Source organism: Mus pahari, chromosome 18 (genome assembly GCF_900095145.1).
Source record: "Mus pahari chromosome 18, PAHARI_EIJ_v1.1, whole genome shotgun sequence".
Classification (NCBI taxonomy): Eukaryota; Metazoa; Chordata; class Mammalia; order Rodentia; family Muridae; genus Mus; species Mus pahari.
Genome location: NC_034607.1, coordinates 2586385 through 2601398, shown reverse-complemented (window position 1 = coordinate 2601398; position 15014 = coordinate 2586385). Strand labels below are relative to the sequence as shown.

The window sequence follows — 15014 nt, the reverse complement described above, 5'->3', positions numbered from 1 at the left end:
AAAAAAAAAAAAAAAAAAAAACTGACCAATGAAGCCACAGGTATGGTCCCTAGGAGAAAATACATCTGAAGGTCCCATGCTGGGACCAGAGCTTTATCTACCTAGGACTCTACAGCCCAGGGCAGAGCAGACGGACAACCAGGAAGTGAGGCACACATAGACCCTCCTGGATGGGTCACCATGCCACCTCAGATTCCTCTCCGTGGCACTGTCTTCTTCTCTGTCTGCCTCCCCTCTGAACTCCTTTCTCTTTCTCCTTTGCTTTCTCTTATCTTCCAGTCAGACCTGCCCTTCGCAGCCCCTTAAGTCCTATACCTCTAGAGTCCTGAGATGGCCCCAGCTCCTCCCCCAGTCTCAGGGCACAGCTCCGAGCACAGTCCAGAATGTACCCATAATGCCTTGGTAGGTGATAGGAACAGAGATCTTGCCCCCAGGGGTGATCCCATGGAGGAATAGCTTGTAGGGGGCTCCGGGAGGGGGTGGGGGCACCAGAGCCTGCTGGACGTCTCCTGGAAGCAGTTCTTCGTGAGCCCAGGACCCCTCCTCGGCCACCTGCATACGCAGCTGGAAGTGGGCAAAGCTGTCGGGCTGGGCAGTCCAAGCCACACGGAGGCGCCCTGCCTTGTCTCTGCCCAGCACCTTCAACTCTCCCAGCGGGTGGTGCTCCAGGATCAGGATAGGGGCCTGGGCCCCTTGGGTCGTAGAGGGGCCCGAGGGAGGAGGCTCATCAGTAGCCTCCACGAGGCCAGAGGGTAAGGACCCTGGGAAGGAGCAGAGCGGGTAAGAAAAACAAAACAAAAACAAAAACAGGAGAGTGGAGCATGAGATCAGGAAGGGCACCCCGAGTCCACAAGTGTGCCCCCCAGCCTCTGAGGGCTAGAAGGCTTCCCTCCCCTCTCCCAAGCTGCTCCTCAGCCTTCTTCCCATATTTGGCCGAGTCCTCCAAATGGAGTCCTCCCGGTGGAGCTCATTTCGGAGCAGCCAGGCCAGGCTTGGTGGGCAGGCAGTGACAGATAAAACCTGCTATCCTTCCCTACTAGAGGCTTCCCCGACCTCAAGCTCCAAATGTCCGTGCCGCCCCCCCCCCACGCCCCCACTGGTGTCTCTCCACCTTCCATTAGTGTTGTAGTGAGACCCTGCAAGAAAGGAGGGGCTGTGTTGTTAGGCAGGAAGGGGTGGAGCGCAAACAGGGTGCAAGGGTGGACGGAGGTCCAATTCCTGTGGCATCTGGGCCCTAAGGAGGAAGAACAACAGGTCCACCACGACCCTGCAGCCACAAAGCACCCTGTCCCTGGGCCAGGCATCAGTCCTGTGGGAGAAACCAGCTGGAGGGGGAGCCAAGTCTGGGAAAGCGGTTCAGGAAACCCCGTGGTTTCACCTCCCACCATCCACACGCGGCCCCGATGGCTCTCAAGGCCACCCCTCAAGCAGTTCTGCTGCATCCCGTCAAGGTCAAAGCCAACTTGTGGGAAATAACCACAGACCACAGGCATCAGGCACCCTCGCCGCAGTGAGTCAGAGTGGGAATCTCTGGTTTCAATCCCATCCACTGAAATTGCACACACCACCGCGCGGCCTTCCGCCGCCTGCATGGGAGGCGTCCTAACTGTGGGTCAGCTCTGAGTGCAGCCGTACACAAAATTCTAACTTGCTCTAAACATTGTGAGATGGTGCTTTTTGTGGTTTTAGGGTTTTTTTTTCCCCTTTCCCAATTAGGGAAAAAAAACAAAAACAAAAAAAAAAACAAACTCAAGTGCAAGGTACTTGAGTATGAACTTTGCAGACAATATCGTGTCGCTATCTCAAGATGTTGGACTTGCCTGGCAATAGCAGGCTCTGCCAAAGAGCTTGGGAACCCACTTGTGAGCCAGGGAACTCCACAAACTGGGTCTATTTGGCTTTGATTATCCTCAGGAGGATGCCAGGACCCTGGGATGGGGTAGGTTTTTGTGACAGTGGAGAGCAGCTGTCTGTGGAAGAATCTTGCAGCCTGTGCCAGGTAGGCTTGGAAGTGGGGGAAGGGGGCATGGTGAGGGGCGGAGGCCTAAGCAGTGAGGTAGCAGGAATAAGCAGGTAAAATCCTGAAGGCAGGTGGCGCTAGACAGGGGGTGGGCAGTCCAGGACCCCAGCCCACACTACCTGTGGTGGTGGTGGTGGTGGTGGTGGTGATGAAGGCGTAGGACTTGGAAGTCTGCCCTGCCCGTACCCCATGGACCTCCACGTGGTAAGTAGTCTCGGGCCTGAGGTTCGGCAAGCGGACAGTGCGTTCAGAACCATCCACAGTCAGCTCCCCGTTGGGACCCTCGGCTGGTGGCAGTGGCTGCCAGCGCAACACCACGCGCTCGAACTGACCCCGGAGCCCGTCCAGGGACACAATCAGTGAGCCGTCGGCTGCACTGCCCAGCACCTCCGGTTTCGGGTGGCGCGCTGCAGTCACCGGGTGTGTACCATCGGACGCTGGGCCCACAGCACCCTGCTCCGAGTCCCGCTTCCTGGTGTTCTGGGTGGGACTAGTGGTGGGGTGAGGGTGATGTGGCTGGGATGCAGGGGCACCCGCTGTTTGACGGCGCTTCAAGAAATCATGGATGTGGCGCGCCACCGACGCGTAAGTCTGGTTGGCGCGCAGTGGATAGCCGTGGGTTCGCAAGTGATGCTCCAGGTCCTGTACTGTGCCGCGGAAGCGGCCCAGTTCAGTCGTCAGGTTACCCCACGGCCGTCGGGGAGGCTGGGGCAGTCTCGGCCGGTGATGCCACTCCTTCTCGTCCGTCTCTGGGGACGGCAAGGGCCGGGAGGGCCACCGAGGCCGGGGACGGGGGTTGGGGGGCGGGGCTGGGGGGCGCACCTCCGGGTAACTGTAGTGGCCTGGTGCTGCCAAGCGAGAAAGGGGGAGGGGACAGCGGGTCAGTGTCAGGTTCCCCCACCACACCGCTCTGCTCCCCCAACTGGGGATGCGGCTTCTTCTCTGAGCCCCAGTCCCACCTAAAAAGAGAAATTAGCGTCCCCAAGCCCCGCCCACTCCTTTGCCTTCCAAGCCTGCCACTGTTGGTGCCCTAGAAAGAAAGAAAGGAAGGGAAAAAAAAGCCAGCAGGTGGGTCGTGTATCTGATGGAGAGAACAGGAAAGGGGGATGAAAACGTGAGCTACGCCGAGGGTGTCGCCATATCCCAGGATAAAGCAAAGAAAGATCCATCTGGGTGTCTGTTAAGAAACCTTGAGTGTTGGTAGGAAATGATCGCTCTGAGACCCAACCCCAGACAACCCCAGTCCAAAAGTCAGCAGGACCATGACCTATGACTTACTCTAGTACCCACATCCAACTGTCCACTTAGTACCTAAATTGGGATAAGAGCTGCCGTCTCCTGGGCGGATCACAGCATCTTCTGTCTACTGCTTCCTTCCCAGGAGGCGGTCCCTCCCACAGTCTAACCTTCAAGCTTCCTATAGGACTCTGAGAACCTAAGGGCTGTCTCCCGGTTGGATTTAGAACAGAGCAAGGCTGTAGCGGGTGTTCTGGGATCGCCACAGACATCTCTGACCCTCCAGCCTGGGTGCCCAAGGAAAGGACCCCCAGGCTCAGAAACCAGGCTCTTCCCTAACACCCGGAATGCCAGGACCACCGTACCTGTATTTGCCCTGATAGAAGCTGGGTAGCTGACTGCATGGCCTCTTTCTGCAGTGACAGTCACCACGTACTCCACACCTGGCATCAGGTCGGTTAGCTGAGTCCTGTCTGCCTCAGGGGGGACTTCCAGTCGCACCCTTTGGTTTCCGGCACTGACATAGGACACCACAAATCGGTCCACCTCAGCCTGGGGGCGCAGCCAACTGAGATCCAGTGTGGTTGGGGTCACAGCTACCACCCGGAGGTCCTGAGGACCATCGATCACTAGTGGGGGGGTCAGACAGGAGAGGGCTCAGGAGTGAAGCCTCTTTGCTCGGGTATAGCCCCCACCCAAGCCAATTCACAGCTGCCTGTCAAATCCAGATAGCGTGCCCCTCCAGCCCCAGCTCTCACTGGTAGTGATGGTCTTAGAGGCAGGAGGTCCCCAGCTGGTCCCTCGTAGAGCACGAACAGTGACCTGGTAGTCCTGACCAGGCGCCAGTCCTCGCTGGTCATAGGCTGAGGCAGAGCTGGGCACCCGAGCTGTGAATGGTGGACTCACCCCCTCCGTCTGCAAGAGAGTAGCAGATATGTCAAAGCTGGGCACGCCTTTCCTTGCTCCTCAGTCAGTCTCTCTCTCTCTCTCTCTCTCTCTCTCTCTCTCTCTCTCTCTCTCTCTCTCTCTCTCTCTCTCTTAACAATTCCAAATGGTGTCAACATCGGAGTGTGTGGGACTTGACCCTCCATACAAGCAGGGGAACCAGGATGACCAGAGCCTCGCTCTGGCCAGCAGCTCTTCTCTGTGGTTCATGTCTGTCAGCTCACTCAAGGCTCAAGGACAGATGGGGACTCAGAAGGAGCCTGACAATGTGCACAACAGGAGAACGGAAGCCGGGCCGCAGAGGTAGCTTACTGCTCCTGCAGAAGAACTTAGCTCCCAGCACGCATGTGGGGCAGCTCGGAACCACGTTAACTCCAGTTTCCACACCACTGGACTCCTCGGACACCAGTACTCACATGCACACAAACACACACAGACACACACAGACACACCATTATACATAAACTAATTTTCTTCAGAAAGCTGGAGCCAAGCTGGGTGTGGTGGAGCACACCTTTAATCCCAGTACTCGGGAGGCAGAGGCAGGCAGATCTCTAAGTTTGAGGCCAGCCTGGTCTACAGAGTGAGTTCCAGGACAGCCAGGGCTACACAGAGAAACCCTGTCTTGAAAAACAGAAGTAAAACAAAAACAGAAGAAGAAGAAGAAGAAGAAGAAGAAGAAGAAGAAGAAGAAGAAGAAGAAGAAGAAGAAGAAGAAGAAGAAGAAGAAAGAAGAAAAAGAAGAAAAGGAAGAAGAGGAGCAGCAGCAGCAGCAACAACTATTACCACCTCCACCTCCACCACCACCTCCACCACCACCTCCACCACCACCACCACCACCACCGCCACCAGAGTTGAGTCCCGGCACCCACATGAGGTATCTCACAGCTGCTATAATTCTATCACCAGGGGTCTGATGCACTTCTCTGGCCTCGTTGGGCATCTAGACACACATGTGCACACACAGACAAAATAAATCTTTTTTTGTTTCCGTTTTGTTTTGTCGTTGTTGTTGGTTTGTTTGAGACAGGGTCTCACTGTGTAGCCCTGGCTGTTCTGGAACTTGCTCTATAGACCATGCTGGTCTCGAACTCACAGACATCTGTCTGCCTCTGCCTCTGCTTCCCAAGTTCTGGGTTTACAGGCATGTACTACCACACCAGGGAAAGAAATCTTTAAAAACCTAAGAAACCAGGCTCTCCTCTCACGGGCAATCCCTGCTCATTTGCCAGATTTCCACATGACCCAGGGCCCCCCTGGTTCCCTTGGTGACCCCAGATACCTAAACATGTTCTTTTAGAACAGAGGAGGCACAACAGAGATGTCCTGCATCCCCACTCTTCCCACGCCTGCTTAGCTGGTTCTTCCAACGGGAGCAGGGCTGCCTGTGTGTGGCTTGGGACACGGACTGTGTGTCCTCTTAGACACTTTTCTTGTCTCTTCAGTGGCCTGTGCCCTGCTTAAATCAAGACTCAACTGCTCAAAGCGCCATTAGTGCATTTCCTGAGTGCTGTTACACCTAGCACCATGCATGCCTTGTGCAGGAGATTCAAATAATAAGACACCAGCCATTCCTGTCCCTGGGTTGAGCATAACCTAGTAGCCAAATGGAGACCTCTCCCTCCCCAGTCTTGACGTGTGGTAAACGCCCATGAGAAGACAAGCTCTCCTCCGGGCGTGTGTTTAAAGTTATGAGATTGTGTAGGGTGGCCCCGCAGGTTCCTAGAGGCCCAGCTGCGGGTATAGAGGCGGCGTGGCGGTGGGAGGGCTGGATATCTGCGAGCCTTCTAACAAGCCTACACCCCCTGGGGCTCAGCAAGGGCAGCGGCTGCTGAGGACACTTTGTCCTGCTTAGCTATGTTGGCCATGGTTAGGGACACCTCCATTCAGCCAGATGGGGCTGGAAAATGTGAAGGGCGCTGTCCTAAACCAAGAAAGCATAGTAAATACCAAAGTGCAAAACCAGATGAGAAGCCACGCGGAGATGTTTGGGTGAAGATGAACTAAACTCGGTCACTGTTTTCCGGGTGGAAACGTTTCCCCGGGTACAGAGAATCCTGTTCTCTGCGAGGCCTTGGGGTGGCCTTCACCCAGCACATATGACACCCTCCCTCCCCCTGGAGCCTGCCTGGCCATGGCTTCCAATCTGTCTCTCCTATGATACACCCACAAAGTCTAGCTCTTTCACCTCGACAAACCCATCCTGAGTTCTTTCTTTGTATCAACCTCTAAATCTTGGCTCCTCCCACAACACGCTCGAGAGCAGAGCCTTGGAAGTCTCTCTGCCAGTCTCACCCACACTGCCCAGCCCCATCATGCCGGTGGGAAGCAGATGCTGGCGGCTGGCGGTGCTCCCTGGTGAAGTTTGAGTCCTTGCTGATTGTTATTGGCAACCTTTAACTTGATTCTCACTATCAGCCTCACGGCCCAACAGGCAAAGTCCAACTTGGATGGTCCCTGGCCAGGACCCCATTTTTATCTCTCCTCTCACAGGAGACCCAAGAAAAAGTCCTCCAAGGCCCAGGCCTGTGTTCCCGTGAGCACTTGGTACAGCCCACTTCCAGGCTGCAGAGAACATCTGACAAGGAACACGCAAGGGTCTCTAATTCAGTGTTTAGGTCCCTCGGGTCACAGACTCTCTCACATCTTGTAGAAGAGAGGGATCGGTGAGCACGGATTTTTTTTTCCCCTCAACGGGTTCCTGCCCCACCCCCACAACCCTCACTCAGATCTTGAGGTGGAGAAAGCATTTGAGAGCCACAGAGTCACCGTGACAATTCACACACACACACAGGAGGGGAGGGGTAGTCCTAAGTTCTGAAAAGTGTGCCCTTGGCCAGGAATAGCAGAGTCTGGTTCTGAGAAAGGAGTGGTTCTGGCGGGTGGGGGTGGGGGAGCTGGCAGGATCGAGGGAGCGACAGCCTTAGAGGGAGAAGGCAGAGGATGACTGGGATCTGTAAAATAGGCTCCATGTAGAAGGCTCAGGCCCAACCAAAAGTCACCACAGAGCTAATAAAGAAGGGCTGAGGACTGAGTATGGGCTGGGTGTCCGATTAACACACAACCTCACAGAGGCCCTGGAGGGTCCCATCCTAGAGCAGAGGTGAGCGCGGGGGGGGGGGTTGGGGTGGGGGGGGTTCGACCTGGCGCACGACGCTGTACACCACCCTGTTCAGAGCAAAGGCAAAAACCACCACACCCCTTGCCAACACCCAAAGATGGGGCTGTGTGTGTTTGGAGCGGGAAACAACAGAGCCTGAGGGCTTCTCTTATCTCAACTGTTTATTTTATTTCTCCTTCCCCCAAAGGTTCATAGGAAAATTCCTTCTGAAAGTCCCACCCTCCCAACCAGAGCTATGTAAATAAAGTACTCGCACCCCAGAGCCGGCGGACACTTCGTAAAGTGTCAGCACACTTGTTTCCCTGTCATGGGGCCAGCTACCAGTTTTCTCCTCTCGACACTTGCCAGATTCTTGTCTCCTGATTAAATCATTTTTATATAAAAAAGTTTAAACAGGAGAAGGGGGACTATCTTGGTTGTGTCATCAAGTAGGGACTAGGGCTTGGGATACAGCTGGAGCCCTTCCTGTGGGACCTGCCCTGGGGTAAGGGTGGCAGCCAACACTTTGGCCCTTTCCTCTCTGCCCCAGCACTGAGGTTCTAGGGCCAGGGAGTGTGTCTGTCTGGAGTCCCATCTGGACTGACAGATACAAGTGAGGTCTTGCCCACCGTTTGCCGGCCGATGTGGGAAAGGCCAGGTGACTGAGAAGTGGGAGAGAGGACAGGCAATGACAGACTGTGTCCCATTGGTCCCCAGGGAGAGGCCACAGCTTCGCCCTCATCCTCACTGAGCTCCTAAAGGAGCAAGTTAGAGGCAGGGAAGGAAGCCAGGAGGGACACGGGGCAGGGGCTGGGGTTGGGAAAATAAGTTCACGGTCAGAGTTATTGCCACAGCCCAGACAGCTTGGCCTAAACCAAGAAGGATAACATTGAACAGAGCCCGAGGTGAAGCCTATATATAGACTAAAGGGACAGGCGCCGAATGCCGAGGCCCCCTTTCTTCCCTTGCTCTCCTCCCTCCCTTCCCCTGTCCCTCTCTTCCTTCCTCCCTCCCTCTTTCCTTCTTCCTCCCTCTTCTTTCCTCCCTCCCTCCATCTTTTCTCCCTCCCTTCCTCCCTCTTCCCTCCCTTCTTCCTTCCCTCTTCTCTCCTCCCTCCGTCCCTCCCTCCCTTCCTCCCTCTTTCCTTTCTTCCCTTTATTCTCTCCTTCCTTTTGGTTTATCTATATCTTTGTCTTTTTTTTTTCTTGTTTTGTTTTTCTGTTTTGGAGTGTTTGTTTGTTTTTGAGACAGGGTTTCTTTGCATAGCCCTTGCTTGTCCTGGAACTAGCTCTGTAGACCAGGTTACCCTAGAACTCAGAGATCTGCACATCTCTGCCTCTCAAGTGCCGGGATTAAAGGCCTGCTTGTCTGTCATTTCTCAGGGTTCTGTTTGCTTTGGGCTTCCGTGAGATTTACAATAAAAAGATAATCAAACATGACCAAAGCCACGGAGAGTCTGTGTCGAGTGCAGGTTAGTACATAGAAACTGAGAAAGCGTCATGGGTCCATAGTCAGCTCATAGATCTCCCTGTTTGGGGGGCAGAGACATGGATCAGTAAGGAGTCTGAGAGCAAAGCACGGGGCTGGGGGAGAGGGTGGGGGTTTTCCTGAGAAGACTGAGGTGGTGGCCGAGCACCCCAAGCACAGGAAGCAGGGACAGCACCATGTACCCTAATGCTGGTGCCCGGCCAAGGCAAGTGGATGGGTGCAGAATGGGGGCTGACGTGGGCTCAGCAATAAAAACTAACAGCAGGGCTGGAAAGATGGCTCAGTGGTTAAGAGCACTGGCTACTGTCCCAGAGGTCAGGAGTTCAATTCCCAGCACCCACATGGTGGCTCACAACCATCTGTAAGGGGATCCGATGCCCTCTTCTGGTGTGCATGAAGACAGAGATAGTGTGTGTACTCATATACATAAGATAAATAAATCTCAAAACAAACAAAAGCCCCTATCACTGACTGCCATACACTGAGCAGCCAGGAGAAGCGAGCTCCCCATTACCATCATCACCATCAGTACCCTAGCTTCCACAGACCATCCACGAGGCCTCTGTGCCAGGCTGAGGCAGGCTAAGAAGGCATTTGGAGCAGACTCAGGTACCCGTCCTCTGGAGTCTCTCGCATGAGGCAAGTCCTCCCCTCCCTCCACCCACAACGCGGTCCACCTGGTCTCACCATAGGGATAAACTGGATTTCATAGGCATCCACAGGACCCGGAGCCCGTGTCCACTCTGTCCGGACTGTCGTCTCCTCTAGAAGGTGCATCCTCATGTTCTGGATGGCTGGTATCTCTGCCCGGGATGGAACAAGACAAGCTGATTAGCCGGGAGCAGTGTCCCCATGGCTCTCTTAGGCACTCAGGGCCACACTGAGGGGCACATCTTTGCTCCCACTGCCCAAACGCAGGTCCCTCAAATCTCCCCATGTCCTGAACATAAAAGCTTTAAAAAGATCTCAAGAACAGACTTTCCACTGGCGTGTGCTTGTGGTTCCACTACCCTTGGTGGTTGGGGACCTTCTGACCGACCCCTCCCTCACTGTACAACTCCCTCCATTCTTCCTCCAGGTTCCTAGACCTCAGGCTCCCGCTCCCAGAACCCCTGCTCCCGCCCCAGAGTATTGGAGAAGGCGCCTGGCTCACCTTCCCCGCAGTCGTCCCCAGCGTAGCCTTCTTGGCAGACGCATCTGCCTTGGATACACTCTCCCCTGCTGTGACAGTCACCTGGGCACGTCTGGATGGCACAGTCTGGGCCTCGAAAGCCCTCAACACACACGCATTGTCCGGCGCGGCACAGTTCCCGCGGCCCACAGCCCCCAGGGCAGGCACTGGCAGGAGGCTCTTCCTGTCCACAGTCCTCACCGCTGTAGCCAACGTAGCACATGCACACTCCCTGCACACAGCGTCCACGGCCACGACAATCAGCTGGACAGGTGCGGGTGGCACATGCGGGCCCGGTGTAGCCTGGGTTGCACACACAGCGCCCGTCCTCACAGCGGCCACGCCGGTGACAGTCAGCCGGGCAGGTGCGAATGCTGCAGTCTTCGCCCGCGTATCCTGCGTGGCACACGCACAAGCCATCCTGACACAGGCCGTGCTGGCTGCAGTCGCGCGGACACCGTCTTATGCTACAGTCCTCACCGGAGTAGCCTTCGTCGCACTCGCAGAGCCCGTTCAGGCACCGGCCGCGGCCTCTGCAGCCGCTGGGACAGCTGCGCGTGCTGCAGTCCTCGCCAGAGTAGCCCACAGCGCACACGCACACGCCGTTCTCGCAGTGGCCGTGTCCGCGACAGTCCCCAGGGCACCGACGGCTCCCGCAGTCCTCGCCAGTGAAGCCCGGATTGCACACGCAGCGGCCGTCCACGCAGCGCCCGCGTCCACGACAGTCACCGGGGCAGGCACGCGTGCCACAGTCTCGGCCTGTGTACCCGGGCCAGCACACGCAGCGGCCGCTCTCGCAGCTCCCACGGCCGCGACAGTCCCCGGGACAGCTGCGCACCCCGCAGTCCTCGCCGCTGTAGCCCGCGTGGCACACGCACACGCCATCCTCGCAGCGCCCGCGGCCCCTGCAGTCCCGTGGGCAGGCGCGCGTGCTGCAGTCCGCTCCAGTATACCCGGGCCAGCACACGCAGCGGCCGTCCTCACAGTGACCCCTTTGGTTACAGTCCCCGGGGCAGCTCCGCACACCGCAGTCGTCGCCACTGTAGCCTGCGTCACAGATACATTCCCCGTCCTCGCAGCGGCCCCGGCCACGGCAGTCACGCGGGCACGTCCGCGTGCTACAGTCTTCGCCCGAGTACCCGGGCCAACACACGCAGCGACCGTCCACGCAGCGCCCTCCGTCGCCACAGTCCCATGGGCAGGTCCTCATGCTGCAGTCTTCGCCACTATAGCCCGGATCGCACACACAGCGGCCGTCCTCGCAGCGACCCCTCTGGCTGCAGCCCCTGGGACAGCTCCGCACCCCACAGTCCTCGCCAGAGTAGCCGGGGTTGCACACGCAGCGGCCGTTCTCGCAGCGGCCCCTTTGGCTGCAGCCCCTGGGACAGCTCCGCACCCCACAGTCCTCACCTGAGTAGCCGGGGTCACACACGCAGCGTCCTTCCTCGCAGCGTCCTCTCTGGTTACAGTTGCGAGGGCAGGAGCGCTGGCTGCAGTCGGGACCCGAGAAGCCCGCGCGACACACGCACACGCCCTGCACGCAGCGCCCGCGCCCCTGACAATCTCCAGGGCAAGAGGGCCAGCTACAGCTAGGGCCACTGTAGCCTGGGAAGCACACGCAGCGTCCTCGGACGCAGCGGCCCTGGTCATTGCAGTCTTCGGGACAGGACTCGGAGGGCGGGGACGAGGTGGGCGTCTTTGTGTCCGTAGGGTCTGAGCAGGTGGGTCCACCCCAGCCAGGCTCACAGGAACAGGCGCAGCGGCTCAGGTCAAAGACACCGTGGAGACTGCAGAGGCTGCGCACATCAGTCTGACCTGGAGCAGTAAGAAGTGAGACCCAGCCCGTGTAAGTATCCTATGGACATCTTATTTTCAAAAGGTCATTTTAGCTCCTCTTTGCTTGGCGGTTCTCCCGTCCCCACCCTCTTTCCCCCTCCTCCCCACCCCACCGGCGGCTCACCTGTGCCAGCTTGGGCCGCGGTGGGACAGCACCCTCCTGAGCAGTGCTCCTTAAGCCCTTTCACCAGCTCCTCCAGGATCTCCAGGCGGACCCTCAGGGCCTGCACCTCTGAAGCAGGCACCGGGGGTTCAGAGCCCGGGGGACAGCCGCAGCCAGCTGACGGGGGCAGGTTAATGCGATGGGTGAACACCACCTGCTTCTCCCCTCCTTCCACAGTATGCTCGTACAGCTGAGAAGAAGGGCCACCGGGCTTGGGAGGGGGCCGCGGGGCCGGGAGTGTCACATTAGACCGAGGAGAGAAAGGGCCTGCCCTGGCTAAGCCAAGCAACACCAGGATGGTCAGAATAGACGGGGTGCACCGAGCTGCCATGATTCAGTAGGCTGTGGGGGTGGGGAGAGAAGAACACCTGTGTGAGAACTGACTCAGTAAGGGTCGAATCGTTCCCCTCATCTCCAGCGCACATCAGCAGGACACCTACTGGCAACAAACTCAGCTCACACACGGATGAAAATCCAAAGCTGAAGAAATGCCTCTCTGGGCAGATCTGGTCTGTCTCTTTCTGACGTCTGCTCCCTGTCTACCCTCCTTCACCGGGTTCCTCTCACCCATCCTATGCTCCACATCTTCTGTTTGCTCTGCAAAAACTACCCTAAGGCCCTCTGTGCTTTCCCCTATCTGTCTAGAGTGCTCTTTTTGACACCTACAAGCTGACATCTTACAGTTCTGCCCTTACCTGGCATAACTCAGGCCATCCTCATGTCGGGCAGAGCCGCTTGTCCCCACCCTCTCAATCACAGAGGCCCGCCCACGCTCTGCATGGCACTCAGCATGCCATGAGAACAGACACCTCGCCTGACCCCACTCTGCTGCATGTGCTTAGCATGAAAAGTTGCTGGATAAGGTTGGTGCCAACATGTCTGTGCCAAGGGAGTCTGGCAGATGAGTACGGAAGCCATGGCCTTCCCCAAACACCTGGACCAGCACCTCAGTGCCCAGTGCCCAGTGCCCAGTGCCCAGCCTGACAGACTCCTGTAGGGGCAAGAGTGAGTTCATCCCACTCCTTTCTCTCCCCTTCCCCTCTTCCCATCCTCCTTCTCTTCCTCCTCCTCTCTCCCCTCCTCCTCTCCTTCCTCCTCTTCCTCCTCCTCTTCTTCCTCTTCTCCCTCCTCCTCCTTCTCTTTTTTTAATGCAGGTCTCCTATAGCTCAGGCTAGCCTCAAATCCGCTATGCAGCCAAGGACAACCTTGAACATTTGATCATCCTGTCTCTACTCCCGCAAAGCCAGGATGACCAGCAGACACCACTATGCTCAGCCAACACTCACTTTTTTGTTTGTTTGGTTGTTGGTTTTTGGTTTCTCTGTGTAGCGCTGACTGTCCTGGAACTTTCTTTGTAGACTGGGCCTGCCTCAAACTCAAAGATCTACCTGCCTCTGCCTCCTGAGTGCTGGAATCAAAGGTGTGCAGCACCACACCCATCTTGTCTTTTAATTTTTAAAAAATTCTTCTCTCATATGTTTCATCTCACCCACAGCCTCCCTTCCCTCCACTCGTCCCAGTCCTTCCCACCTCCCCTCTCCTCCAGATCCACTCCTCCTCCATTTCCCTGCAGAAGAGAGCAGATGTTCCAGGAATATAAATCGAGTGCAGCGTAATAAGTTACGGGACCAGGCACAAACCCTCATATTAGAGATGGATGAAGCAACCCAACGCCCAGCAGGGAGAAAGGGTTCCAAGTGCATCACCTTTTGTTTTCTTTGTTTGTTTTGTTTTTAATGAGTTCAAATGTCCCACTAAAATCCACAACTCAGGCTGGTGAGATGGCTCAGCGGTTAACTGCTCTTCCGAAGGTCCTGAGTTCAATCCCCAGCAACCACATGGTGACTCACAACCATCTGTAATGAAACTTGATGCCCTCTTCTGGTGTGTCTCAAGACAGCAACAGTGTACTCGTATATAATAAATAAATAAATAAATCTTAAAAAAATAAAATAAATCTTTGGGCCAGAGCGAGCAGAGGTCCTGAGTTCAATTCCCAGCATCCACATGATGGCTCTGCACAGCTACAGTGTACTCATATACATAAAATAATAAATAAATCTTTAAAAAAATAAAATAAAATAAAATCCACAACTCTCTATAGTACAACCACTTTAAGCTTTATCCCTGACTAGCTTACAAATAAATGAGATGCAGAGAGGGAGAGGCAGAAGTCACCATGAAGGAAGACAGAGGGTGAGCACATGGCCAGGAGAAGCAGCAAGTATCTGGGGTGCACAGCTAGGGAGGCAGCTGGACCAGCAGATAGAACAGTAGATGAGGGGTGACCCCCTAGAAATTGTCAAAGCCAAATAAAACTCCAGAGTCTGCATCTCATTTATTTGTAAGCTTGTGGGGGTAAGCTTAAGGTGGTTGTATTACAACCCCCCCCCCTCAGAGCTGGGAACTTACAAGAGACTGGGATTCAAAACATGGCCTGTGTGTGTGTGTGGTCAGTTATAAACAACTAAGATACTATGGGAATTTAAAGAGAAAGGGCAGTGCCTAATGCTCTCCTAGGGGACCTCGGTTCAGTTCCCTGCATCCACACAGTGGCTCACAACCTGCTCTAAGTCCAGTTCCAGAGGATCTGACGCCCTCTTCTGACCTCAGCAGGCACTGCACACAAGTGGTGCACAGACACACATGCAGGTACAACACTCGTGCTCCTAAAGATAAAACAGCAACTAAATCAAATACGTAAACATTGTTGCATTGATTGAAGATCCACCTGGGGCTTGGTGGGGGGGAGTTGGTCTCTGTCTTATATGTAAATACAGAAACTTCTGTGAGATTGATCGTGGTCCTAAACACAAAAGGGAAAGCAACGGTTCCCATAGGGAAATGATGACCTCTCTCCCAGACGGACTTCCTCTGTGCTGGGGACGGAGTATGATGGGCAAGGACTCTGCCCCGGGGGCTGCATGTCTAGCTCAAGAATCAAAAACATCTGGTCATCAAATGACATCAGTAAGAAAATAAGACACTCCACAGGCTGGGAGAAAATCATGCATTAGGTAAACACAAGAGCGAGAGGGGGGGGAAGAGAGGGGGG

At 55.7% G+C, this 15014-nt stretch overlaps 1 protein-coding gene across 1 annotated transcript in view; it reads right to left on the bottom strand.

Moving 5' to 3' along the window:
• Tnxb (tenascin XB) overlaps positions 1 to 15014 on the bottom strand; it is a 58430-nt gene that overhangs the window by 37640 nt on the left and 5776 nt on the right. The window contains exons 2-8 of the mRNA XM_029531568.1: positions 11921 to 12301; positions 9943 to 11775; positions 9477 to 9592; positions 4015 to 4171; positions 3622 to 3885; positions 2140 to 2868; positions 390 to 761 (exon numbers count right to left, since the gene is read on the bottom strand). Of these exons, the coding sequence (XP_029387428.1) occupies positions 390 to 761; positions 2140 to 2868; positions 3622 to 3885; positions 4015 to 4171; positions 9477 to 9592; positions 9943 to 11775; positions 11921 to 12290 (3841 nt within the window). The 5' untranslated portion in view covers positions 12291 to 12301. The remainder of the gene's footprint in view (positions 1 to 389; positions 762 to 2139; positions 2869 to 3621; positions 3886 to 4014; positions 4172 to 9476; positions 9593 to 9942; positions 11776 to 11920; positions 12302 to 15014) is intronic.